The sequence below is a fragment of the Pogona vitticeps genome, chromosome 9 (assembly GCF_051106095.1).
Source record: "Pogona vitticeps strain Pit_001003342236 chromosome 9, PviZW2.1, whole genome shotgun sequence".
NCBI classification, from domain to species: domain Eukaryota; kingdom Metazoa; phylum Chordata; class Lepidosauria; order Squamata; family Agamidae; genus Pogona; species Pogona vitticeps.
The window spans coordinates 18,425,128-18,452,858 of NC_135791.1; the positions used below are offsets into that span (position 1 = coordinate 18,425,128).

The 27,731-nt window shown below is 42.3% G+C and overlaps 1 protein-coding gene and 1 long non-coding RNA gene across 2 annotated transcripts; one reads left to right on the forward strand and one right to left on the reverse strand.

Moving 5' to 3' along the window:
• The first annotated feature begins 1,831 nt into the window (after positions 1-1,831).
• Positions 1,832-5,381, forward strand: LOC144584317 (uncharacterized). The gene is made up of 2 exons (XR_013538494.1): positions 1,832-1,952; positions 2,273-5,381. It is a non-coding gene; the product is annotated as an uncharacterized LOC144584317 (long non-coding RNA).
• A 335-nt stretch (positions 5,382-5,716) lies between these two features.
• On the reverse strand, positions 5,717-26,552 carry LOC144582987 (sulfotransferase 2B1-like). The gene is made up of 7 exons (XM_072979924.2): positions 26,341-26,552; positions 24,845-24,990; positions 23,631-23,839; positions 21,061-21,187; positions 19,052-19,146; positions 12,608-12,788; positions 5,717-10,690 (listed from the first exon to the last, which is right to left on the reverse strand). Exons 2-7 carry the CDS (start codon positions 24,981-24,983, stop codon positions 10,581-10,583), a joined length of 861 nt encoding a protein of 286 aa, XP_072836025.2. The 5' UTR covers positions 24,984-24,990; positions 26,341-26,552; the 3' UTR covers positions 5,717-10,580.
• Positions 26,553-27,731: the final 1,179 nt, after the last annotated feature.

The following is a 27,731-nucleotide window of genomic DNA, read 5'->3' on the forward strand; positions in this document are numbered from 1 at the left end:
TATGGGAGAGGCTGCCCTGCTTCGGGAGGAAGAGGAAGGTCCACCCTGCCAGCGGCCAGAACACCGAAGGCCTCCCCAAGGCTGCCAATGTCACCAAGGCAGTTGGGGAGCGCAGACCTTCCTCCCGATGCTCCCTGGAAGCATCGAAGGATTCCTCTTCCGAGGACAGCCTCATGTCCATGTGCTCCTCGCTGGATTCGCTGGCCATCGATGATCTGCCAGGGTGGGTCATCGAGCTCGCCATGGCCAGCAGGAGACAGCAGGTACAGCCCTCCTAGGAATCCCCCCCCCCGGGGATCCCAGGGTGTGGGAGGGGAAGGGGAAAGCCTCTCCTGACCTTCCCCTCTCCTCCAGAGCCCTCATGGGGTCTGTCTTTGGGGGAATGTCAGGAAAGGCAGAGAGAGAGAGAGAGAGCCCCCCAAATAATGGCGACCTTCTCCCCCTCCCACCTCCAGGTTGTCCTTGATGAATACTTTAGTATTCGGTTCTTCAAGGACATTAAAAACTGCAGCATGGATTCCTTGGCTACCAACAGGGACGAACTGGCTGTCCCCTATCCCAAGGCAGAGCTGGTTGCTGCGGTTGTGGTGAGTGCTGGCGCCTTCCTTTTCATTTTGGAAGTCTGGGAGGGGGGGAGCCCTGGTGATCCTCCCTGCCAGCCAGGCAGCCCTTTGGGGAGACGCAGCCAGTGCCTTGCATGCCGTGATTCCTAACCTTGGGTGCCAAGGTGTTCTTGGACTACAACTCCCAGACATCCTGGCCAGCACAGCTGGGGTGAAGGCTTCTGGGCGTTTGAGTCCTGAAACGCCTGGGCACCCAAGGTTTATGAAACACTGCATTCCTGACTGCCTGGAAAGGATGGAGTTTGAACTCTTGGAGCTTGTGCAAAGGCCTCGGAAGGGAAACAGAGCGGTTTCACCGGCTGGAAAGGGAGGAAAGCAGAGGATGGGTATCCGAATGGGGCAGGAGGCCTTCCCCTGAAAGCCTCGGGGGACTGACCCTCCTCCTCTCCCTCCTTGATCTCTTTTAGGAGGTGATGGAGGAGCACCAGCCAGAACCCACGCCCAGCGACCTCCTACCTTGGGCCATGGTTGCTCTCTACCAGCTGAGGTAGGTCTTCTGGTGTGTGTGGGGGGGGCTGGGATACTGGGGGGGGGCAAAGCAGTGTCTTTCTCCAGTCCTCAGGATTAGAAGAGGAGTGGAGGTTGTGAGGCAGAGGGAAGGGCAGGAAGGCGAGAAAAAAGAAGAGCTAGGGGTGAAGGGTCCTGGGTGCGTGAAGGGCAGGGGAATCAGTGGGGGAGAGAACAGAGGAAGCCCCCATGGGGTGGCCAGCCCTCACGCCCTGCCAAAGAGCTGGTCTGCTGGAGCAGCCTCTCCTACCAGTTGTAGGACGAGCTTCAGCCCGCTGGAGGCCCCCTCGCTCACGGCCCCCCCTCTCACACTTTCCTTTTTCTCTGCACAGCAAAATGCAGCCAAGGACCCCAAAGGACCTGGAGACGCGCTTCCTTCGCTTGGCCCTCTGCTCATTGTTCATCCTGGAGGAGCTAAGCCAGGATCCGGAGGGACAGGTCAGTCCTTGGCTTTCTTCCAGCCCCTTTTCCTTCCTTCCTTGGAAGGGGCTCCTGAGAAATCAAGGGGAAACCCAAGGGTTGTCCTCCCTCCTCTCCCTCCCAGGGAAGGTCAGGGCAACCACGGCTGATTCTGCCCATAGCCAGGCTAGAACCCAACACCTCAGGGCTCTGGGAAGGGCACACGCCAGGAAAAGCAGCCCTCACACACAGCTGCCTCAGCATGGAGAGATGTGACCTAAGAGCCACTCCAGGAAGCTCAACAAAGGCACCTTCCTTCTCTTGCAGGAGGCCTTCAGGAACACCACCAAGATGGCAGAACATCTCCTTCGGGGGCTGTTAGAGGAGGACCCAAGCAGAGATCACCTGCTTTCTATTGTGGAGGTAAGAACAAAGGCTGCTTGCTTGGGAGGAAGAGGAAGGTGGGACTTTGTAGCTTAGTCCTGCCTGGCTTCACTTGCCCCCCCTCCCACAGCCCTCCACAGAGGATGCAGACAGGAAGACCCCTGCCCCGAGAGGGGAGCTGCTGGTTTCACTGCTGGAGAAAGAGCAGTGAAAGGGGAGGGAGAGGATCAAAACTGGAGGATCCACTTAAGGATCTGTTGGGTTTCTCAGGGTGGGAGTAGAGGACCCAAAGAGGCTGAATAACACACACACACAAAACAACAACTCCCTCCCCCCCAACCGTCTCTCTTTGTTTCTAGGTGTTTGGGGAGCAGTTTCCTGGTCTTTTCCCTTCGAGGTTGAAAACGGCGGTGTTCCTCCCGTCCTCTACAACGCTGATGGATGTCCAGCCCTTTCAGGAAGCTCCTTTGGTGGAGAGCTCCTGGAGGAGGAAGGTGACCACCTGAGCGTAAACGACCCTCCCTCCAGCTGCCGGACGCGCTCACTAATCAGGATTATCTATAACATCAGACAATATTACTGTTGCAATTGCTGTGTTCGTATAGAACATGACACCGAGCACAAGAAAAACAAAAGAAGTACCAGGAACCGCGCCCGCACCACCGGTCAATAAGACGGCGGTGCGTCCGGGGAGAGAGGCGAGTGGAGAGAAGAGAGAGAGAGAATGGAAAAAACACCTGTTTGTGAGCGCGGAGGGAGCTGTCAAAATCATCTAGTGAAAATCAGTTTGCAAAGCAGGGACCAAACATTGTCCAGCGAAATTCCCCCATAGGAATCACTGTTTTGCGAATCGATATAGTGATTGCAAAAAGCCAATGTCTAGCGAAAAAACTATTATGTGGGGTAACTGTCTAGCGAGGCACCACTGTATTTATGTCTGCTTAGCTGTACACAAACATCCTTGTCAACAGTTAAACCACCATTGTCCAAATCGCCATTTGCTTGTTCCGTTTGGCTTCCTGGTTTGTTTTTAGTTTTCATTTCCATTCTCATGCATTGGGTACACCAACAGCATAGGAGGGCGTGGCTGAAATCCTGTCCCACAGCTCTGTCTGCAGAACAGGAAGGATGGCAGCGGTGGAGTGCTACCAGCTCAAGGTGTCGTTTTGCAATGTTGGGGTGTGCAAATGTGCTCATGATGTGAAGGAACCATGTGCATCCCAAAAGCACAAAGGGAGGCCTTTAATTGGCAGCTCTTTGCTGCTACTGATGGCCTATTCCCCATTGTTCAGGCACACCCCAAACAGGATTTTGGCCTACGTGGAAATAAATATCTCTGCACCAGCTAAGACTACTTTTCCTCCTCCAGTAATGTATTCAGGTTCATGCTGAATAAAATAGGTTAGTTTTTAAGGTGGCATGTGTCTTTTTATGGGATTCATTGGGTATTCTCCAAATGTGGATTCTTGAGCAGCCAAACCTATGCACACATCTGTATGGAGAGGTTATAAACATTGTAGTAAAACAGCGATTAAGTGCAAGAGAATGCTGGTAATTAGAGCTGAACATGAAGCAAACAGACCCACGAACCAGTCTGTTTCATGGTTCATTTTGGGCCATTTTGGGGAAATGTGCCTCCCCAGAACAAAATGAAATACCAAACTATTATTGGTGTTGGTGATATATATCTGGGCCATAACTCAGGTATCTCATATCCAATATTTGCCAACATTGGACTGACTCTTGGGATATTTCTCCTCCCCACCTCAGCCAAATTTGGTAAAGGTCCCCCCCCCAGAAAAGTGCTTTTTAGCAGCTGTCTCCTGGGGGGTTTGCTTTTTGGGGGATGCTATACCTAAGATGTCCCAAATCCAAACTTCTCCAAACTTGGAGAGGTTGGGAAGAACAACCAGCTGAAGAATCACTGAGAGTTTGGCATCTCTAACTCGTGTGGGGGCCATTCTGCCATTCCCAGAAATCCTGAATTGCACAAACCCCATGTTTCATTTTGTCAGAAAGTTCGTAAAAGTTTGTGATTCACAGTTTGGGAATAGTGATGAACCAAAAACCATCACGAACCACCATTTTCCCAGTCCGTGCCCATTTCAACTGGTGATCATTCTTTGTAAGCCTTTACTATGCCAGGGGATTGCTTTTTCCCAAAAGCATTAAAAATTCACATTTTTAAAAAAGAATGGTTGCTGTGGGTTTCGAATCATCCAAATTTGTCCTATACCCAATTCACAGTTAATTATTTTGCTACATGCCGGGTGCGGGGGAGCTACCTGCTCATGTCCCTGCCACCTCGGCCACGGTCTTCACTTCCCTCTAAAGTTTTCAATTTCACCATCTCAGGATAGCATGATGTTTCCTGATCCTCATGTAAGTTTTCCTCTTTTTCAGAAGTCATCACTAAGGATTTTTCTTTAATTACAGGATCTTTGCATAGATTTTCTCAGGACTTTCAGGGAATAATAGGGTGATATCTTGAAACTCTTTTAACCAATCCTGTAAGCTACTATTCTCCTTCATCTCCTGGTTAAAACTCCTTTCATTGGGCTTTCTCATACCTTTACAGCTTTCTTCTACCCACTTATTTCTCTGACTTTCTAGCAATTTTTTTTCTCTCCCATGTTCTCTAGTTACTGTAATGGATGTGTTCTGACTATCTTGCGAGCTTATATATATATGAAACCACCTTTAACATGTCTCATCTTACTCCAAATCTCTTTTTCAACTCCATACATCTCTCTCCACTCAAAAGGAATATCCAATTGTTGGTGGATTTTTCTATCTATAAAGAATCTTTTAGGGGATTCTGAAATTACTGGTTCTTTTTTAACTGCATTACAAAGTTGTAGCCAAGTAAAATCATTTTCTTGTTCTGATTTAAAATGCCTTTTCTGAGACTTTATTATATCTATGCCTCCTACAAGTTCAGGTGATGGGCTGACATTTATAACTTCTTCAGGAACCTCACTATTTCCATAAAGATTTTCTATCTTTTCTGTCTGTGAGTGTGTGACGATCACATCAGTCTTAATATAATTAATCAAATCTAAGCCAATTAAACAAGGCGTATGGATCTCATGTGAAACAGCCACTATAAATTTACCAGCCCACCCTTGATAATTTATATGTACTTCAGCTACTGGTAGCTTAATCACTTTTGCCCTAATTCCTTTAACTGAAATTTTCTCATTTGGAATGATGTCTTCCTGAGGAATAATATCTGTATGGCATATAGTAATCTGAGAACAAGGATCTCTCAATGCTAGATATTTGATATTATTAATATAAATATTTTCTCCAGCTGATTTCATCCATTCCTTGTTGGTTTTAATGTAATAGCAGTGGACTATCTCTGCTAGAGGAGGCAGTTGCTCCTGCTCCCCTGCGTCAGTTAAACTGCCATCTTGGCTCACTTTAGAATCCTCATTCTGCTTTTGTATAAAATACAACTCCCCCTGTTTTCTGTTGTCCCCTTTCTTTGTTTTTAATAAATTCACAATTTGAAATGAAATGATCTGGTTTTCCACAACCAAAGCAAGTTATTAAATTTCTTTGTTCATTATAAATTTCTTTGTTTCCTTCAAAGCTTTTACCCTTCTCTTGGTATCGCTCTGAGGGTCTCTCTCTAAAATGGCCTTCAACTGCCAGTTCATCTTTGAGGTACTCTTTGGGTTCTGTCTTTCTATCTTCCCCTCCATTTTTTTCCTCAGAATACTTTGAGTTTCTTATTTCTTTTATATTTTCAGCTGGTTTTGATATATTTCCCTCAGGATTTGAATCATTATTAGTACTTTTATTTTGGGCTGATAATTTCATTCATTTCTTTTCTTGCTGCAAATTTCTCTCGTTTATTCTCAAATCCAGTTCCTTTATCTTAGCCCCAAACTCAGCCCTAATCTGTAAACTCTTTTCCTCAAACCAAGCTTTGGTTTCTGGGTCTGAAATTTCCTCTTCCTGAGGTAAAATCTGACTCTCAGCAAGTTCCATAACTGCCTTCTTCCCTCTCTTGGGACACTTAACAGTTTATATTTACTATTAAATTGGTAGGCTGCTTTTTCACCAGTTCCAATATACTAGCCCCAATTTAAAATGACCTCTTTTTTTCCTGTGTTAGATTTGAACTATGTAGCTTTCTTTTGGCAGCTTAAGATCACTATGTTCTATCTTTGGGCTTCAGCTTCAGCCATTCCTTGTGTCTGTTATTTTGTATCTCTTGGTCTACAGACACCTAGATTTTCCAAGCAATATTTTTCTTTTCCAATAAGCCTTTTCCAAATCCACCTCAGCTTTTCCTTTTAATTAGACCTTGGCTTCCACTTTTAGATTCCCCTCAGTGCTCCCTTTCTCAGAGCTTTGGGATCGCAAGCTAGCCCTCTTGGTCCTCACACTCTCAGCTTGAGGTAAACTTTTAACCACAGTATAGAAATCTCCTCAGAGTCCTTTTCCTGCCTTTGTCTTTCCACACTTTCAGGAGTCCCTATCAAGCTATTCACCTTAAGTCTTAGGGTTTCCCACTCCTGAACTATTGACAACCAGGTCTCTTAGACTCAGAGAATTTCTTTTTCATTCGTGGCCAACCTAATAAATCTCACTTTATTATGGCTCACTGGATTTCATTCAAATTTCTTCCTAATAAATCTCTATTTTGGCTCACTGGATTCCCTTCGAATCCCTCTCGCTGCTCACCACTTTATGTCATGAACCCAGTTCCCCTGTTTTTTTCTCCACACAACCCAGGTTCACTTTTGGGACTGACATTTGTTTTCAACCCTTTCTGCTGCCACCACAGGATTCACTCCTCACTACATCAAATATGACTCTTCAATCAGTGTCATTCAATTAAACAATGTTTATTAAAGTGTTCACAAGTAAATCATGTAATGTAAATCATGGATGGTCTTATTTTATTCATGCAATCAACTGTGCCTTTATAACATTTATATTTGCTTAGATAGAATCATGTTAATCCTCATGTTTATTCATTTCACATCTTATTCTCTATCTCTCTCTCCTTCTTTAACACCAGGCTGATCCTAACTACTTAAACTGCTTCTCTCTAACTGAGGTCCCTACTTCATCCCTTACTGAAGTCCTCTCTAACTCCAACTTTAACACAGACCCTCCTTTCTCTAACTCTCAAATCCTTTCTCTAACTGCCAACTCCTTTATCTAACTGTCATCCATTTTCTTAAATATCCTTAGTTCCGCCTCTTCTGTACAGCCATTGGCTCCTGAGTCAGGGTTCCATTGTGATGGACAGGAGTTTTTCCTGACTTGTCCATCACAGGCATCCTTCAGTCTCGAGAGACTAGGGTATGTATGGAGGACTTGGAACAGCATCTAGTGTGGCTGAGGAGGCCAATTCGAGAGTGACAATCCCTTCCACACTTAAGACAAATCCAATCTGTCCCCTGTCCAGCTCCCTGATTTTGCTGCTTTTGTGACTTCCTCTTTGCCTCGGCCTGCTGGACAAGGGTCTCTTCGAACTGGGAGAGGCTGTGATGCAATGCCTGCCTCCAGGCTGAATGTTCAGATGCCAGGGTTTCCCATCTGTTGAGGTCCATTCCTAAGGCCTTCAGATCCCGCTTACAGATATCCTTGTATCGCAGCTGTGGTCTCCCTCTGGGGCGATTTCCCTGCACTAATTCTCCGTACAGGAGATCCTTTGGAGTCCGACCATCAGCCATTCTCACGACTTGCCCAAGCCAACATAGATGTCACTGTTTCAGTAATGTATACATGCTAAAACTTCCAGCTCATTCTAGGACTACTCTATTTGGAACTTTGTCCTGCCAGGTGATACTAAAAAAGCATTGGAGGCAACGCATATGGAACACGTTCAGCTTCCTCTCCTGCCATGCACAAAGGATCCAGGACTCACTGCAGTACTATTTAGATAATAGTTCCTTTAAATAAGGACAGAAATAAATGTGTGTTGTAGAGTAATTTTCACTTAGGTCCTAGCTTCCTGTTTTGCATCCATCAAACGTTTACTGCCCCCATATGTGCATAGTTGCCTCTTCACTTAGTTCCCTCTAACACACTCAAAATAATTAGCCCAAAGGTATTGAACTCAGCACCACTCAGCCTGAATAGAATCAATATCGTTTTATTAAAATGACAGTGTCAAAAGCGCATTTCATCACAGTCCTTCAAAATGGAAGTGAAGTTTGCTTGTCAACCAAAAACCACTGCATTGTGCTTAACAAACCCATTTTATACTTTAAACAAGGTCAGGCCTGGCCACTATTGGATGGGGGAACTACATGGAACAGAGAATGCATCTCCTTCTAGGGCTAAGAAATGCTCCTATCTGAAGCAATGAAAAAGAGGGAGTGATTTTAAAAAATAGGCATTGAATAATGAGTTATAAATAACACATTTATTTCAGTCATTATGGCACAACAGAGTATGTGTCTGAAGTAAAGTGAGTGGTAATTTCATTGGCTCTTCTGAGGTAATGAGTAAAATGTCCTAGCTGTTTATTTATTTTCCCACACTTTAAGAGATATTTTGAAAGGATTTCTCACCTATCTGGAAAGTGACAAGAGGCAGAAAGGAACTTAAACTTCTAGAGTAGAACTTCTGAATGAGGCTACAATGCTGTGGTGCGCCACTTGAGAATAATGACAAACCAAAGTATTAAATGCCATTTTAACTCCAGACCCTTTTTAAACATAAGGTCAAGAATAAACATGCTATCGGTTTAACAGGTTCAACATTTTCTCTGCTGGTGATGGATTACATTTTCAACAGTTCAAAGGATAGGTTAACTTTTCAATCTATAGTTTTGCTAATGAAGCTACCAATCTGCAGTTTTCATTGTGTTTCATCTCGTTTTGCCTCCTTTTGTTTCAGTTTGTTTCATTTATTATGTATTGTTGTGAGTGGGTTCTCGGTTACCTTTGGGCATTTCTCTCTCAGGTGATACAAATGAGGATTCAGATTTATTAAATAAAGAATTTTTATTAACAGAACTGTTTAAATCTTCTTTGTTACGAACAATTGAACTTCGTATAGGGGAGGAGAACTCTCCAAAAACCACAACAATGATTTTTCTTCGTTTAAGTCCTTGAATAATAGGTTTTTGTTTTTTCCTCTTCCTCCGTCAGTTGCCTCAGGAAGTTGTTGCGGACCAAGAGCAAAAACCTGAGCACCACTGTTAGCTCTATCCATCGCTGCCTCTCTGAACACTGTGATTTTCTCCGTCTCTTTGGATGATGTTCCTTCCTCAGTGGTCAGGAACACATCCACCCTTTCCCTTTCGCGGTTCTCCTCTCCCTTGCCCCGGTCCCAACTAACTGCCTTAACTGACTTTTTTTTCCTCACAGAATCTTCGGTCTGGAGCCCTCACTGCTTCTGGCGCGCGACCTTCTTCTTTCTCCTCTGATGGTGCTCCTGTCTCTGCTATCTCTCGCGTCTGCATATCTATGCTAGCTCTTTGAGGGACGGCACACTCTTTGATGTTTCCTCAGTCTCTTCCTCACAATTGTGTGCTGTCAAGTTGATTTATGGTGACCTTTTCCAAGGTTTTTTAGGTAGAGAATACTCAGAAGTGGTTGACCACTTCTAAGGGTGCCCTGGGACTATGCAGCTGACCCAAGACCACACAGTTGGCTTTTCTCCCAGGAGACATAAATGTAATTAACTCCAAACAATATTTTTACCTAAAACACTACAATACTTTCCACCTGCTATATATATGTTTAAGCTGTAGCTTGCAATCTGTGTTGAAACCTAACAGAATCCCTGAATCCCTTACTCTGTATGGGCAGCTACATACTGAGAAGCAGCAAAAAGAAGCATTTCTTGCAAACATAAAAAAGAGAGTCAGTTTGGAAAAGGATATTGGTTTCAAGCTCTGACATTAGCCACAATGGGGGTGGGTGGGAGGGAGAGGCAGTAAGGAAAGGTTAAATTTCAAGCTGTAAAGGTTTTTGAGAGTTTGTACATAGTGAATCAAGCATGAGTATTAAAAACTACACAAGTTATAAATAATATTCTCCCTTGATATATATTTATGTGTGCCATCAGATAAAAGAAAAATCACTCAGTCATTCATAGTGAACTTTCCTAATGTTTACTTAAAAATATGTTGGCAATAAACTGACAATACTAGAGCATTTGACTTGGTATGGATTTGGTTTGTGTTTGTAAGATTTCTTATAACATTTTCATAAACATTTTCTTAACATCTTCCTTAGTAACATAGTAACAAGCAGAAAACCTAGTAGCAAATGATCTTAACTGAAAAGGAATATCTTAACAGACAAGCTTCATGCCAACAGAGACATTTTTTTTTCATATCTGGCAGTTAAACCTCTAAGCACCTGGCTGACACTAGACACAATTTGATTGGTTACGCATGTTCTATTATGCAATTAATACCTCTCGTTCATTCTTATAATTGCTAATTACATCATGGCATTGCTCCTTCAATTTCAACTAATTTGAAGAGGAAAGCATTGCTTGGCAGGACTGATTGAATTTAATATAAAGATCCCGACATGTAGAAGATGCAGAGTGTGAAGCCTACACGAGCCTGTTCTTCCCATACTTTTGATTTGTGACTTTGAAGATGGACATATTCCACATAATATTCTCAGGTAAAATATTTGCCTGAAAGTAACAGCAGAAGGAATTATCTGGGAATCTTCAATCCCATGGGAAAGTCACACCCACACCCTGCATTTTCTCCTGATAAACGTGGTCAAAGTGTTCACTCTGTGCCACGGTGAGGTGGTTCTTCCAGTCTCCACAGATCCCTGAAACACCACAAGAGGGAGAAGTAACCATAAGCAAGGGGAGTCAGTGTACCAAAATAACTCTGATGATCAAAGCCAGCGTAAAAGTGGTTGTTTCAAATGCCTGGCACTCTCCAGATACATGTCCAGTGTGTCACGTGCCAACTGGGTCATCACAACTCTAATGGGGCTTTCAATGGCCAAGTGGGGATTTGATCAATGATTCAAGCCTTGGCCCATCACTCTGTCCTCTACACCAGGGGTAGTCAACTGTGCCGGTCCGTGGGCTTGCTGGAACTGGCCCATGGATACAGATCTCCGTCCCCCACATGCACGCAAGCACGACACACCCACCGTGCAAGTGTGACACGCCCACCACGTTCACATGGGGATACCCCCCACACATGGAGCTCACTCCCCCCAACCAGTCTGCGGTCCCGAAAAGGTTGGGGACCGCTGTTCTACACTACACTGTGTATCTTAAGAGTATCTTCTCCACCTAGAGATGGGCACAAACTGCCAGTTTGACCGTTCATGCTGGTTCGGCTGTTGGCCAAACAGGCGTTTTGCAATTCCGATGGAGTTCTGAACCCAGCCGCCTCCAGCTACCAACCACTCAGAGGCAGTATCCAGAGGAGGTGGGGAAGGGTAGCTGGGGTACTGCCTCCAAGTGGGGACCATCTTGGAACCACAGAGCATCTGTTGGGCTGATGGCCCAAATGGCATGACCTGTTGTACTGGTGATTCATGCCCATCTTTAATTGCACCCCTTTCTCCTTGCTATTATATTCTCCTCACACTCCTGTCAAAGAACTGGCTATATGCTGACAACTTGACCTTCTCAGCTGACTACAGTATTTCAATGACCTTCTCAACTTCACTGAGGGTATCGGGGCTGCACCTCTGCAGAAAGCATCAAGCAAAGTGGTTAGCAAGAAATTCAAACATGGCACTGCATGTATTCTTTGGGGTCCTTTCTATGTGGAAAACGATGTTGCTGTCCTGAGGCACACTGATAGGCACCCCTTTGGCTTCGTTACATTTGGGACTTATGAAACCCAACTAGACCGTTAGGAATCTGGGATACAGCTATTCAGTTCAATAGAATTACTCAGTGGCTGGAAATCATAACATGATCTTCATCCCAACAGATTATCTTTACAGCTCACCCCAAGATCAGACTGTGCAATGCTCAGAGAAATTGCAAAACCCCCAAGAGTTACATCTCAGACTCTACAGGTCTCAGTTAGTATGTTAAATGTTAAAGTTTACAACTTGGAATTTCAAAGACACTGGAAAACTTTCACCCTAGCCCGTTTTGATGCTCTGCCTTCAGGTGTTCTGGACAGAAGATACTCACATATCCCTTACAATCAAGATCTTTGCCCTTGCAAATCTGGTATGCTGGAAACTCTGGAACATGTCCTGCTGCACTGCACATTTTATAAAGATTCCCACACTGTTGGTACAGCATCCAGGTAAATCTGATAAAATGTGTATGTCTTTTCTCATGTCCTATTCCTCAAGTGAAATTACACCTGTTACAAAATTCTGTACAGTGGCTTTTATAATAAGAAAACAGATGATAAAATCACTGCACTCATCAATTTAGAAACTTAAACAACTGCAATTTGAATTTCAGTCTGCTTTGTATCACTTGTAAATGCTATATGATTTGTTACTGCATTTTAGTTTATTGTATTTAACATGGTTGACCTATGGTCTCAATAACAATGTTCACAGATCAGTGTCTAAGCACAATAGGGTTGCACTCAATGGCTTTACAGGCCCCTTCCAACTCAATTATTCTACAATTCTATAATTCAGTTTGGCATCTAGTAAAAGTCGTGATATAAGATTAGAATATATGAATTCTAATTCATCTTTTATTTAGGAATCAGAGACATCCATGCCATTTCTCTTCAGCTCTGCTTTTACCTTTCCTCATGAATTTCCCCTTCTTGTGATTCATATATTCTTCTGGTATTTGAGAGAAGTTGGACATTTTGTTGTCCTTCATGATTTGGAAGGAGGCATATTTTACCACCTCATCCAGCTGGTGACTGTCCAGTTCTTTGCCAAGAAAGTAGCAGATCCTCTTAACACTGCCTCGTAGGTCCTGTAGCAGAGGAAATCCATGATAAAGGTTGAGCATACAGATTGCTTTGATCTATTTTATTTATTTAAATTTGAATTTATATGACCAATTGACCAATTCTATGAAGATGTACAACACCTTCTAGAACTGACACCAAAGAAAGATGTTCTGCTCATTATAGGGATTGGAATGCTAAAGTAGGGAGTCAATAAATAAAAAGAACAACAGGAAAGTTTGGCCTTAGAGTTCAAAATGAAGCAGGTCAAAAGCTAATAGAGTTTTGTCAAGAGAACAAGCTGGTCATCAAAAAACACTCTTTTCCAACAACACAAGAGGCGACTCTACACATGGACATCGCCAGATGGGCAATACTGAAATCAGATTGATTATATTCTCTGCAGCCAAAGATTGAGAAGCTCTATATAGTCAGCAAAAACAAGACCTGGAGCTGATTGTGGCTCTGATCATCAGCTTCTTATAGCAAAGCTCAAGCTGAAACTAAAGAAAGTAGGAAAAACTACTCAGGTATAATCTAAACCAAATCCTTTATAAGACATAAGACATAAGAAATTTATTTGTCATTGCGCTCACAAGTGGGTGCAACGAAATGAGGTGCTCTTCCCCAAGGTAAAACTGGACAACACTACAAAAAAAGTTAAAATATACACAACTTTCACCATCCAAATATAGATACCCCGTTTTCTCTCAGCAATTAAAATTCCACCAAAAACCTATGGCCCCGCATTTAAACTCAATACTGCACTTGGGTAAAAACTGTTCTTGAATCTGCTTGTCCTTGCTTTCAATACCCTGAATCTCCTTCCTGATGGTAATAGTTTAAAGAGCTGATATCCCGGATGAGAGGAGTCTTTCAGTATGTTAGATATCTTCCTCTTACATCTGTTCTTATACAATTCTTCCAAAGAGAGGAGTGAACAGCCAATGATGTTTTGGGCCGTCTTAATCACCCTTTGAATTGCCTTTTTCTCTGCCACTGTGCAGCTCGTGAACCATACACAGAGACAGTAGGATAATATGCTCTCAATCGAACTCCGATAGAAGGTGATTAACAAACTCTCAGTCAATTGTTGCTTTCTAAGAATCCTTAGAAAATACAACCGTTGTTGTGCCTTCCTGATTAACGCAGCGGTGTTTGCACTCCAAGTCAGGTCATTTGTTATGATAGTCCCAAGAAACTTACATTCAACCACCTGTTCCACACAAACTCCATCTATATACAGTGGCTGAATGTCTGCTCTTTTTTTCCTATAGTCCACTATGAATTCCTTGGTTTTTTGGATGTTAAATAAAAGATTGGTTTTTTTGCACCAGCGGGATAGCTGTAATACCTCGTCCCGATACGCAGACTCATCATCCCCAGAGATAAGTCCTACTAGTGTAGTATCGTCTGCAAATTTGATAATCCTATTACTGGGATGGTTATTGGTGCAATCCGATGAATAAATGGAGAACAGTAGTGGACTAAGGACACAGCCTTGTGGAGCGCCAGTGCTGAGTATCTTGTCAGTAGAGATGTAGTCATTCAGTTTAACCCTTTGTGGACGATTTGTTAAAAAATCCAAAATCCACAGACAGATAGAATCTGGAAAATCAAGATCTTTAAGTTTGTCTATTAATCTGTGGGGTATAATGGTGTTAAAAGCAGAGCTAAAGTCCGCGAACAGCATTCTTACATAATTCCCTTGTGTTTCCAAGTGGGATAAAGCCATATAAAGCACAGTATTGATCGCATCCTCGGTTGATCTATTTTCTTTATAAGCAAACTGAAGCCCATCAAAGGGATCAGGAAGGCAGGAGATAATATATTTCCGAACTAACTGCTCAAAGCACTTCATTAAGATTGAAGTTAGTGCCACCGGCCTGTAGTCATTCGGACTGTTTGTAGGCAACTTTTTAGGCAGTGGAACAATGACGGAAGCCTTGAGACAGACGGGAACTGCGCATAGTGTCAGGGATTGATTAAAAATATATATGAATATACAGTGGAAGTGAAGAACAGATTTAAGGAACTAGATTTGGTGGACAGAGTGCCTGAAGAACTATGGATGGAGGATCGTAACATTGTACAGGAGGCAGCAACAAAAACCATCCCAAAGAAAAGGAAATGCAATAAAGCAAAGTGGCTGTCCAACCAGGTCTTACAAATAGCAGGGAAGAGAAGGGAAACAAAATGCAAGGGAGATAGGGAAAGTTACAGAAAATTGAATGGAGACTTCCAAAGAATAGCAAGGAGGGACAAGAGAGCCTTCTTAAATGAACAGTGCAAAGAAACAGAGGGAAATAATAGAAAGGGAAAAACCAGAGATCAGTTCAAAAAAATTGGAGCTATTAAAGGAACATTTTGTGCAAAGATCAATATGATAAAAGACAAAAATGATAGGGACCTCACAGAAGCAGAAGACATCAAGAAGAGGTGACAAGAATACACAGAGGAATTACACCAGAAAGATCTGGATGTCCCAGACAACCCAAATAGTGTGGTTGCTTGAGCCAGATATCCTAGAGAGTGAATTCAAGTGGGCCTTAGAAAGCATGGCTAACAACAAGGCCAGTAGAGATGATGGCATTCCTGTTAAACTATTTAAAATCTTAAAAGATGACGCTGTTAAGGTGCTATACTCAATATACGAGCAAGTTTGGAAAATTCACCAGTGGCCAGAGGACTGGAAAAGATCAGTCTACATCCCAATCCCAAAGAAGGGCAGTGCCAAAGAATGCTCCAACTACTGTACAATTGCACTCATTTCACACACTAGCAAAGTTATGCTCAAAATCCTACAAGGTAGGCTTCAGCAGTATGTGGACCGAGAATTCCCAGAAGTACAAGCTGGATTCCGAAGGGGCAGAGGAACTAGAGAGAAAATTGCTAACATGCGCTGGCTTATGAAGAAAGCCAGAAAGTTCCAGGAAAACATCTAGTTCTGCTTCATTGACTATGCAAAAGCGTTTGACTGTGTGGACCAGAGCAAACTATGGCAGGTTCTTTAAGAAATGGGAGTGCCTGACCACCTTATCTATCTCCTGAGAAATCTATATGTGGGACAGGAAGCAACAGTTAGAACTGGATATGGAACAACTGATTGGTTCAAAATTGGGAAAGGAGTACGACAAGGCTGTATATTGTCCCCCGGCTTATTTAACTTATATGCACAATACATCATGCGAAAGGCAGGACTGGATGAATCCCAAGATGGAATTAAGATTGCCAGAAGAAATATCAACAATCTCTGATATGCAGCTGATACCACTCTGATGGCAGAAAGTGAGGAGGAATTAAAGAACCTCGTGAAAGAGGAGAGTGCCAAAAATGGTCTGAAGTTCAACATAAAAAAAAACAAACTAAGATCATGGCCACTGGTCCCATCACCTCCTGGCAAATAGAAGAGGAAGATATGGAGGCAGTGACAGATTTTACCTTCTTGGGCTCCATGATCACTGCAGATGGTGACAGCAGCCACGAAATTAAAACACACCTGCTTCTTTGGAGGAAAGTGATGACAAACCTAGACAGCATCTTAAAAAGCAGAGACATCACCTTGCCAACAAAAGTCTGCATGGTCAAAGCTATGGTTTTTCCAGTAGCCATGTATGAGAGCTGACTGGGGAAGAATTGATGCTTTTGAATTGTGGTGCTGGAGGAGACTTTTGGGAATCCCCTGGACTGCAAGGAGAACAAACCTATCCATTTTGCAGGAAATCAACCCCGAGTGCTCACTCGAAGGACAGATCCTGAAGCTGAGGCTCCAATGCTTTGGCCATCTCGTGAGAAGAGAAGACTCACTGGAAAAGACCCTGGTGTTGGGAAAGAGTGAAGGCAAGAGGAGAAGGGGATGAGAGAGGACGAGATGGTTGGACAGTGTCACCGAAGTTACCAACATGAATTTGACCCAACTCCAGGTGCCAGAGCATGCCAGGAGGGCCTGGCGTGCTCTGGTCCATAGGGTCACGAAGAGTCAGACACAACTTGATGACTAAACAACAACAAATTTTATTTATTTACATTTTTTCTTGGAAGAAAAGAAAGAACCTTGAAAGCACCCAAGAATGTTTGATTTAAATTCTGAAACATTAGTCTTTTTGAAATCCAAATTGGGAAAAAACCATGTGGTTAAATAAATATACAGTAATATGAAAAAGAAAGTGCACTCTGTTTGAATTCTATGGCTTTACATATCATCCAGTCCTTAGCAGGTCTCAAAATTAAGTAAATGAAACCTTAGATGAACAACAACACATGACATATTCCACTGTTATGAGTTATTTTACAAACTGGAGAAGCCATGTGTGAAAAATTAAGTACATTTTTACTGCTTCCATAGGAATTAAAAGGCCAAGTAGCAGCCAAGTGCTGCTAACCAAATGCCCTTGAGAATTGATAATCAGCAAGTGTGACCACCTCTATAAAAGCCGAATTTTAGCAGTTTACAGGTCTGGAGTATTCAGGTGTGTGTTTACATAATGTCAAGGAGGAAACACACCAGTAATTATTGTAGAAAAGCAATTATTGCTTCCCATCAATCTGGGAAGGGTTATAACACCATTTCCAATTTAAATCCATCATTTTACTTTGAGGAAAATTATTCTTAAGTGGGAAACATTCAAGACATTTGCCAAAATTTGAGTGAACGTCCTAATTCACTCCAAGGTCATATCATGCAATGCTCATAAAAATTGCAAAAAAAAAAAAAAAAAAGACGACGAAGAAGAAGAGTTACATCTGAGAGACTACAGGCCTCAGTTAGCATGTTAAATATTCAAGTTCATGGCAGGACAATTAGAAAAATACTGAACAAGAATGGTTCAGTTGGAAGGGTTTCCAGGAGAAAGCCTCTTCTCTCTAAAAAGAACATGGCAGCACAGTTAGGTCTGCAAAGTTGCATCTGGACAAACCACAAGACTTCTGGAACAATGTCCTTTGGACAGATAAGGCGAAAGTGGATACGTTTGGCCATAATGCACAGCACCATGTTTGGTGAAAACCAAACACAGCATATCAGCATAGGTGATAAACAAACACCTAATACCAGCTGTCAAGCAAAGTTGTGAAGGGGTGATGATTTGGGCTCCTTTTGCAGCCACAGGACCTGAGCACCTTGCAGTCATTGAGTTGACCATGAACTCCTCTGTACACTGAAGTATTCTAGAGTCAAAGATGAGGCCATCTGTTTGACAGCTAAAGCTTGGCTGAAATTGAGTCATGCAAGAGGACAATGATCCCAAGCACACCAGCCAATCTACAATGGCAAAAAGAATCAAGGTGTTGCAATGGTCCAGTCAAAGTCCAGACATCCACCTGATTGAAATACTGTGGTGGGACATTCAGAGATCTGTGTATAAACAATTGCCTAGAAACTTCGGTGAACTAAAGCAACACTGGAAAGAAGGGTGGGCCAAAATTCATTCATATGAGAGACTGAAAAAGTCATACAGAAAAAGATTACTTCAAGTTATTGCTGCTAACGGTAGTTCTACGAGCTATTGAATCATAAGGTGTACTTAGTTTTTCACATATGGCACCTCCATTTTGGCTTCATTTTTATAAAATAAATCATTACACGGTGCAATATGTTATGTGTTGTACATCTGGAGGTTGTATTTACCTAATTTACAGACCTGCTAAGGACCAGATGATTTTTATTATGTCCTGATGAGTAAAGCCATTGAGTTTAAGGAGATTGCAGTTCCTTTTTCACATGAGTATAGGTGCATCACCTCCTGGCAAATAGAAGGGGAGGATATAGAGGCAGTGACAGATTTACTTTCTTGGGCTCCATGATCACTACAGATGGTGACAGCAGCCACAAAATTAAAAGACGCCTGCTTCTTGGGCAATGGTAAACCTAGACAGCATCTTTAAAAGCACGGACATCACCTTGCCGACAAAGGTCCGCATAGTCAAAGCTATGGTTTTTCCAGTAGCCATGTATGGAAGTGAGAGCTGGACCATAAAGAAGGCTGACTGCCAAAGAATTGATGCTTTTGAATTGTGGTGCTGGAGGAGGCTCTTGAGAGTCCCCTGGACTGCAAGGAGAACAAACCTATCCATTTTGAAGGAAATCAACCCTGAGTGCTCACTGGAAGGACAGATCCTGAAGCTGAGGCTCCAACACTTTGGCCATCTCATGAGAAGAGAAGACTCCATGGAAAAGATGCTGATGTTGGGAAAGAGTGAGGGCAAGAGGAGACGGGGACGACAGAGGACACAACTTAACAACTAAACAACAACAGTAGGTGCATGAACACAGGAAAAGACCGAACCAGACCTGATGCAGTTCTTCATAAGAGATGAAGAAGATGTTGGGTCTGTTCTTCATCTTCATCCAGCCTTTCACATGGTCGAACCAGGAACCATAAATCACTGGGGGGGTGGGGGGAAGCAAAGACAAAGTCAGAATTCAAAAAGAGATGAACAAGGAATAAGACATATGGGCAGAGGAGGACTGAAAATTCCAGTTTCTCTAATTCCAAGGAAGGTGAACTTCAAGATACAGTCCTCTTCATCTCACCAACTGAAAATATGAATCTCACACACCAGAAGTTTGTACTGATTCTGATCCATCCTCAGTGCAACTCTCCTGTTTTATAGTCCTTCTTCAGTTTAGGCAGAAGGTACATGATTTTTCTAATCAGATTCTGAAGACAGCTGTGGGGCACTTCCAGGCCAGAACTCTCTGAGGTCTCAGCTTATTTCTTGCTATGAAAGCATTTTCTGTCCAGGCATGAAATTTCTTCAAACGCCGTACCCAATCAAATAAAATTGCAAACAAAGTCTGTTTTTACTTACCAATGGCCAAGCACTAAGCAGAAAAAAACTAGGATAGTCAATGTCTTTTGCCTGCTGAGGGAGCGCCACTTCTAATGATGGAATAACTGTATGACCTAGTTTAACCATCAATCTGGGACTCATTGGCCAGCATTCTATTGCTTAGCTACTTGAAGTTGTGCAAATCATTATAAAATTTTAACAAAGGTGTAACTACGTATGATTCAAAAGACAGTTCCATGGATGCACTTGCTTGTTCAGCCATATCAGCAATGTGTGCAGGACTGCCTCCGTGGAGCTCTCCATAAACATCTGCAGGCGTAACTTTATGATACACCAAGTACAATAGGATTTCAGCCACTGGATGCTTAGAAACATGGTTCTTGATTATTATTATTTATTTCTTGATTAAGTTTAGAACTAACTTTAAAACAAAAAATAGTTGTCAAGGCTGCTTACAAGGTTTTAAAAGAAGAAAAAGATGACATCAAATTTAGACTTAAAAAATATAAAATCTTATAACCTAGTCCCACCATAAAACACATTAAAATCAAGAAAAAGATACAGATGAAAAACAACAGAGCAGGGCTTTGAAGAAGGTGGGAGCCTATCAGCCTGTTTTTCAGCCAAAGTTCTCAGGAAAACATTCACAGTTGTAGATTGTTTTCACCCAGTTTCGAATATGAAACAGTTGGGTTAAAGAGTCTCTGGGATCTTACCAAGCTGGATCTTACCGATAACTGAACTGAATCTTCCTAGACCACCAGCACAGAATTACAATTCCCAGAAATATTTTAAATAGGTTTTATTTCAAGGCCAAGACTTCCACACTGCTTTGTTGGTGATCCCTGTGAATAACATATCTAATTTGGAGCAGAAGATGTATGTAGAGAGAATGAATGAGGTGGGAGTTAGGCAGGCGCTGATTATGTAGTCCCGTGGGAGGTAGCTCACATTTTGAACTGCTTGTGACATAGTCCACCGCAGTCTCTTTCCCAGAGATCACATGATGTACATGGAATAGCACTCCAGCCTGATCTCAGTCTGTGGCCAAGCGGGATCTTTTCCCACCCACCAGTAGAGCTACTGCTTTGATGGCCAGGCTGGAGTGATTCCATCAAGAGGTGGGAGGATTGCTTTAAGAGATCTCTCTCACAACAAGGTGACCCTTTCCAGTGCGATCAGATAGCCTTTCTCACCTTGAGTGAAAACCTCCCTTTCTCTGTGTGATGACTTATTGTCTGTGTGTGTATGTCCATGCAAAACACACACACAGAGAGAGAGAGAGAGAAAGAGAAAGAGAGAGAGAGAGAGCGAGCTGTGTCTTCTGCTTCACCAGTCCTGAAAGCACAAGGGGACAACCAGGCTGTATTTCCTGAAGGTCAATGCAACAAATAAAGGAGATAAGTTACAAGACAATGCTTGCCCTCTGAAAAAGAAGCCCAGCAGTTCCCTTCTTCAGAGTATTTTTTTCCCAGTTAAAGACAAATGATTCTTCTCTTTTCATACCATTCCCATTCAAGAACTTCTCCACAAACTCTTCCATGGTCCCAGGTTCCTCTAATGGCTGAAAAAACTTTGCAAAGTGATAATGTGAGACCAACACATCCTTGGGGTTTCGCATGACGTAGATGATCTGTAGGCGAGAAAAATGTTATATTTAGAGAGGGAAACATTTACCACCCATGTATCAAACCATTGTGGCTGCATTGACCAGAAGTGGTTGAACTTACAGCCCCATGAGTTCACATGGCAGAGTGGGAATTCGAACCCAGAGTCTTAGTCCATCACTCCATATACTACACTATACTGTGTATCCAAATATGGCTATAACTATTTGTTGTCTTATCTGCAGTCAATTTGCTTCCAATTTACAATTCTAAGATTGAGAGCCCTTCTAAATATTCTGCCATCAATAGCCTTGCTCAACTCTTGTAAACTCAAGCCTTCCTTTAGAGCAGGGGTCCCCCACCCCCGGTCCGTGGCCTGGGCCAGACTAGGCCACGGAGACAGATTTCCCATGCCCCCGCACGCAGTCCCCCCTGCACAGCCCCTTCACACATGCACACAAATCCCCTGTGAGCGTCCCCCACCCATTTGCGCATGCACCGCACCCACGTGAGCACCTCTAAAGTGCCCCACCCCTTTGCACATGCACACAAGTACATGCACACCTATGCAAGAGCCCCCATTGCACATGTGCACAAGCACGCGGGGTGCCCTGCCTTCCCTGCACATGGACCCCATCTTCCTCCAACTGGTCTGCGGTGACAAAAAGGTTGGGGACCACTGCTTTAGAGAGTCAATCCGTCTCATATCGGTCTTCCTTTTTTCCTGCTGCCTTCAATATTTTCCAGTATTTTTGCCTTTTTCAGAGAATCCTGCATTTTTGACAATTAGCTAGACACCCACAAAGTGGGTCCCCCCAAGAAAGTGCACTTTAGCAGCTGGCTTGGTGAAATCCAATCTTCACCAAACTTGGAGGGATTGTAGACAAGAGTCAGTGGAATTTTGGTGTCTTTAGGTCCCTGGGGGCTGCATTTTATAGCCCAACAAATTGATGAATCATAAATCACTAAACATGCATTGATTCTTATTTGTCTTGGACATTGATTCATATCAATACGAATCAACAAATGGGTGATTTTGAACAAATTTGGTGATTCAATTTGAAACCCCTCTCTACTGTCCAGCTTTCAAAACCATGCATGGTGATTAGAAATACAAGAATGTGGATGATTTTGGTCTTGGACTCCAAAGAAACATCTTTACACTTGATTATCTTTTTCAATTCCTTCATTGCTGCCTTTCTGAGCCTCAGTATTCTTCTGATTTCTTGGCTGCAGTCTCCACTGGGATTGAAGACCAAGCCAAGGCATTCAACTTCTTTAACAATTTCAGTTTCTTCATTGTATTTTTAATTGTATTTTAAATGTTTTATCTTTTTATCTTTTTACTATACAGTATTTAAATTGTTGTAAGCCGCCCAGAGAACTTTGGGTAGTGTGGGTGGCATATATGTTAAATGAATGAATGAATGAATGAATGAATGAATAAATAAATAAATAAATAAATAAATAAATAAATAAATAAATAAATAAATAGTCGACATTAAAGTTGGGTAGTTCTTCGGTAGCAATGATTTTTGTCTTATCCTTTCTCCTTTCACATTTACTAACACTCATTTTAAGTAGTCACTTCTTTCAGTTAGCAAGATTGTTTCATCTGTGTATCTTAAATTATTGATATTTCTTCCACCAATGTTCACTCCTCCTTCACCTGAATCTAGTCCAGCTTTCCGTATGATCTGTTCTGCATAGAAACTAAACAGATAAGGGAATAAAATGTACCCTTGGCTATTACCTGTCCCTATAGGAAACCATTCAGTCACTCCATATTTTGTCCTAATGGTACCTTTTTGTCCACAATACAGGTTATGCATCAGGGCAATCAAGTGCTGGTGCATGCCAGTTTCTTTCAGAATGAGCTATAGCTTCTCATGATGCACACAGTCAAAGGATTTATAGTAGATGGATCTTCATTTGAAACTTTTTAGTGTGCTCTAGTAGCCAGAGATGTTTGCAACAGGATCCTGAGCTGATTACCTGTTTTGTTCAGCCTGTGTAGAACTGCCCTCCAACAAGGTAAGGCTGGTCTACCCACATATAATTAGACCAGCCCTCTATCTTGAAAGTGGCTAGAGGTCTAGAGACCTAGTTTACTGAGCCCTGGGTTAGATCTGCCCCTCCCATTTTCCTCCTTAACCTGGACCATTCTATGTGTCTACCCAAAACATGGCAGTTTGCCCCCAAAAGCCTAGTTTACCAACATTTTTTTTCCTTTGCCAACGTCTTTACCAGGCTGCTGGGTCATTCTTAGAAGTCATGGGGAAAGAGCAACAATACACAAGCTGGCTTTTCTTCTAGGAGCCACAGTGCAGAATTGAACCCTCAGTTTGCTACACAATGCTTAAACTTCTAAAAATAAGCTGTGTCCAGCCTAGAATTTCCCATGTCAGAATCACCAAGCAACAGGGCCTAAGAGTAGTTCTGACCAATGACTTTTTATTCCTTGCTTACCTTGCACTTGGAATGCAGAAAGGATTTAGGGAAAAGCTGGAATGGCAGGTGAGTTGTCAGGAACCTGGGTGGAGGATAGTTCAAGGCAACGTTCAAACCACTGGCCGTCTCAATCCATGGTGACCTGTCAGACATCAACACACTCTGAACCCATGAGGGGTCTCCATCATGCCAGATTAAGCCCAAGATCTCCAACATCCAGTTGGTACCTGGGGGAGGAGGAAGCGCGCACTAGTCTCAAGATTGAATATTCTTTCACAATCCTCTTTCATGTAATTAAACCTTGGTCTATGGTACAAAGTGAACCAAAGTTGGGAGGTTATATTGCATCCACTCTGCAAATCTTATAGATGAAAACTTCTGTATATCTTTTTGTTGCAATAAAGGATCTAATCACTTTGGCCATCAGGTAAGTTTCATTTGACTGAAATATTATTTACATTTACAGGAGGGTGTACAAATAGGTTTTCCTAAAGCAAAATCAAATCACAGAGAAACTCCAGGCAAAAATAACAGACACGATTTGCCACGTTGCAACTATGATGTTAAGTTCAGTCATTGCAAATAAGAATAAATGACAAGGGACTTATTCGTTCTAGTTTGTTCCTTCTGAGCTGTCAGTGAGTAACTCAGATTCTATGCTCAATTGATGAACCACTGGCCAATTTCCCATAAGCCACTTGGTGGTTGCTGGGATTCATCCATCCTTTCAAGTTTTTCTTAATCAGTAGGACGCATTCGTTATCACTAGAGAGATTTTTCCCCCTTGCTCTGCTGTCAAAGTTAGACATCATCATGTCATTGACTTTGTATAGGGATGTTCTACACTATGAGGATATGCGGCATTCAGCCAGTCTGCAAGGTTCTTCAGCCTTTAAGCCCATATCCTTCATCCTTCCTATTTATCTTTTTTTTTTGCATGCTCAGCTGTGACTATCTGTACCTATCATTTTGCATGACAAGACTCAAGTATTCAAACTTTCTGCTTTTTACGAGTTTTATGATTTCCTGTTACTTATCCATCTGCTTCAGTTTCTTCATTTGTGGCCCTCCCGGAAACTCTCAGTATGCTGCATTAAATTCTGCGTCAAAGTCTTCCATCTTTTTATGGAAGCCAATGTGGAAGCCCATCATTTAAAGGGGCCCTGTGCTAATATTAATTCCAGTAGTGAAACTATTCAAGGGGGTGAACATTATTCCACTGAAGCACCCACCTGACTTAGGATAGCTGACAGTCACCACATCATCATCAAGGAGCTGGAATTCGTTTTCCATATAACTTAGTGATTCCTCGGAGTAGCCCATTGTGGGGAGAGGGATCCCCTTATAGGTGAAACAGGTCCTCTCTGTCATCGAAAAACTGAATATCCATGGGGGGAAAAAAGGAGGGAGAAGATGTTATGATGTAGCCTTTTAAGTTAGAAGTAGGGGAAATGGTTTGGTTGTTTCATTTCTTAAGACCCATAGAATTGATAAGAGAATGGCAAAGACATGAAGTATGTTGCTTCCAAAATAGTTTTATAACTAGGATGATTCTGGCTTGACCTCAGGGCACGTGGTGGAGCAGAAGAGTCAACACGGGGGGGGGGGGGCAAAGATGGTAAACAGAGCTAGGGCTAAGAATACGTATTTCTGCACAGAAGCACAGTCTCCAGTTACCTTCACGTGGAAGCAAGCACATATTCATATAGCACACACAGTAGAAAGGGTACACATCAGGGGCCTGGAGGAGGAAGGCAGGAGGGAGATAATCAGGGGTAACTGAGCATGGACTGGGGGTAGTATTTTAAATTTCCTAATGGACCCGTCATAACTGTAAGAGGCTATATTACTAGTTACCCAGAGCACTTGAGGTTGTGCTAGTTTCCAAATATGAGTGCATTCTTGGGTCATAAAACTCAAGTAATTAATTTGCAAGGTATTATTTCCAACATATCACTCCCATGCTGTGAAGTTCTTATGAGGAACCAAACAGCCAGTTCATATATATATGTAACTTTTCTTCCCTTCCTTTCCCTTGCCTTGTGCTTCAGCCCAAGGTATTTTCTCTATATAGGTGGCAAAAGGGTACATCTACTCTTACTGATCAGGTAAAAACAATTCCATTGACTTGACTTGACTTTTAATTGTTTTCTTTGACCAAGAGAATAAACTAAGTATATATATATTTGGTGATTCTTTCCTACAATTTTGGTTATAATCTCATTCAAGTGGTGGTGCCCAGCATGATAAAGTAGCATTTTCTCCATGAAAACTTAGAATGTATTGGATTTTTAGTGATCTAATAAAAGGTGTCATCATACTCTTGTATTTGCTTTTAGAAAGAGAAAAGAAGGGCAAGGAAGGGTGAGAGGACAGCCATCTGCCCCCATGAACCGAGACTTCATACATAGAGTTTACACAGAATGTCTGCGAAACTGGTTCTCATCTTGTGGACTTTGAGTTGCTCTTTACAAGCGGTTTCACAAAGCCTAAAAGGTGGCAGAGAAAACTGGGGGACCCTTTGGCCTCCATTAACCCCACAGGATGCACGCCTTGTTTCAGGATTTCCAGTGACCGTTCTAAAAAAGGAAAACATCTTTTAGCTAAAGTAGGATCCATTTGATTGTGTGGAACTGTAAATGAAGACAGGCAGATAACAACAAGAAGCACTCATTCCCCAAGAAGATACTAGACCCTCCTGTTTGGCTCCCAAAGATCTCATACGTACCTTAAAATTTAACGTCTGTGAGAATTTGATGAGGTGCTAGGTTCACAGTATGTTGTTGTTTTTCCCTTCAAAGGTTCAGTCCTTTCAAGCTGCTCTGTCAGTGTAATCCACCTGCAAATGAAGGCTGTATCTCACTTTCCAGGAACTGCCTCTGATCTTTGGCCCCTGGATCTTCCTTCTCCCCGCTTTCTCCCCGAAGCAATGGGCCAATCAGAAGAACAGTAAGAGCTAGAAAAACAAGGCAGCCTTGGCCCAAAAGGTTACTACTACCTGGCATGACCTGAAACAAAATGAATGGCCAATGGGGAAGGAGGAGGGGAAAAGCAAACTCCGGCATGATTGGTTGGTACGTTTGCAAAGGTTCTCCATTCAATATGCAAAGAATGCAGGTAAAGAATGATCAAACAAGCCGGCAAAACGAAGTTTTGGCTAGAATCCTATTACCGATTTACACATGTCTTGCCAAGCAATTGCCCATCATTAACAAGGTGGTGCTTCCCTGGCATGGAATCATGAACTATAAATCTTATGTTATTTATTTTAATAATGATGGCATAACAGAGGTACATTTCTGAAGTAACATAAGTAGTAATTTCATTAGCTGTCCTAGAACAAACCCTCAAAGTATAGACCAATCAGCCTTCTCTCTATAGTGGGTAAGCTGTATGCCAGATACTTAAATGAGAGACTAAGCTCATCAATTGAGGTGGAGAACATTTTAGGTCACAAACAGATGGCTTGTGAAAGAATCACTCCACCCTTGACCATTGTACAGTGAACCCTCGACTTATAGACGGCTTGACCTACAGACTTTTTGAGTTACAGATTTCTCTGGCCGCAAAATTTAGGTTCGACTTGCAGCTGGAGAATTGACCTACAGACCAGAAAAAAACCAAAATGGAACAAAAATGGAACAAAAACATCCGGTTACGGGATTAATCAGTTTTCAATGCATTGTAGGTCAATGGAGACTCAACTTACAGACTTTTCAACCTGCAGCCACCATTCCAATACAGATTAATTATGTAAGTAGAGGGTCCACTGTATAGTTTTAAACTACCTTGCAGAGAAGTATATGGGCCCTTGTGGAGCCAGCTACCTCTTTGCAGCTTTCATATTTATTTATTTATTTATTTATTTATTTATTTATTTATTTATTTATTTATTTATTTATTCATTTATTTATTTATTTATTTATTTATTTATTTATTTATTTATTTATTTATTTATTTATTTTCCAACTTTTACCCCCACCCATCTAGACTCAATGAATCTACTCTGGGCGCCTTACAAACAAAATTTAAAACAAACAATATGAAACAACATAGAAAGGTCCAAGATGATAAGACACAGGGAATTAAGAAATGGAAGGGAGGAAGGCTTGCCTGAAG

Excerpts from the sequence above, each read along its gene's own strand:
- LOC144582987 (XM_072979924.2), bottom strand. The coding sequence starts at position 24,983 with ATGACAGAGAGGACCTGTTTCACCTATAAGGGGATCCCTCTCCCCACA. Across the intron at positions 23,840-24,844 it reads TGTCAGCTATCCTAAGTCAG|GTACCAACTGGATGTTGGAG; the intron begins GTGGGTGCTTCA and ends CTCCTCCCCCAG. Across the intron at positions 10,691-12,607 it reads GGGGAAATTCATGAGGAAAG|GGATCTGTGGAGACTGGAAG; the intron begins GTAAAAGCAGAG and ends GTGGTGTTTCAG.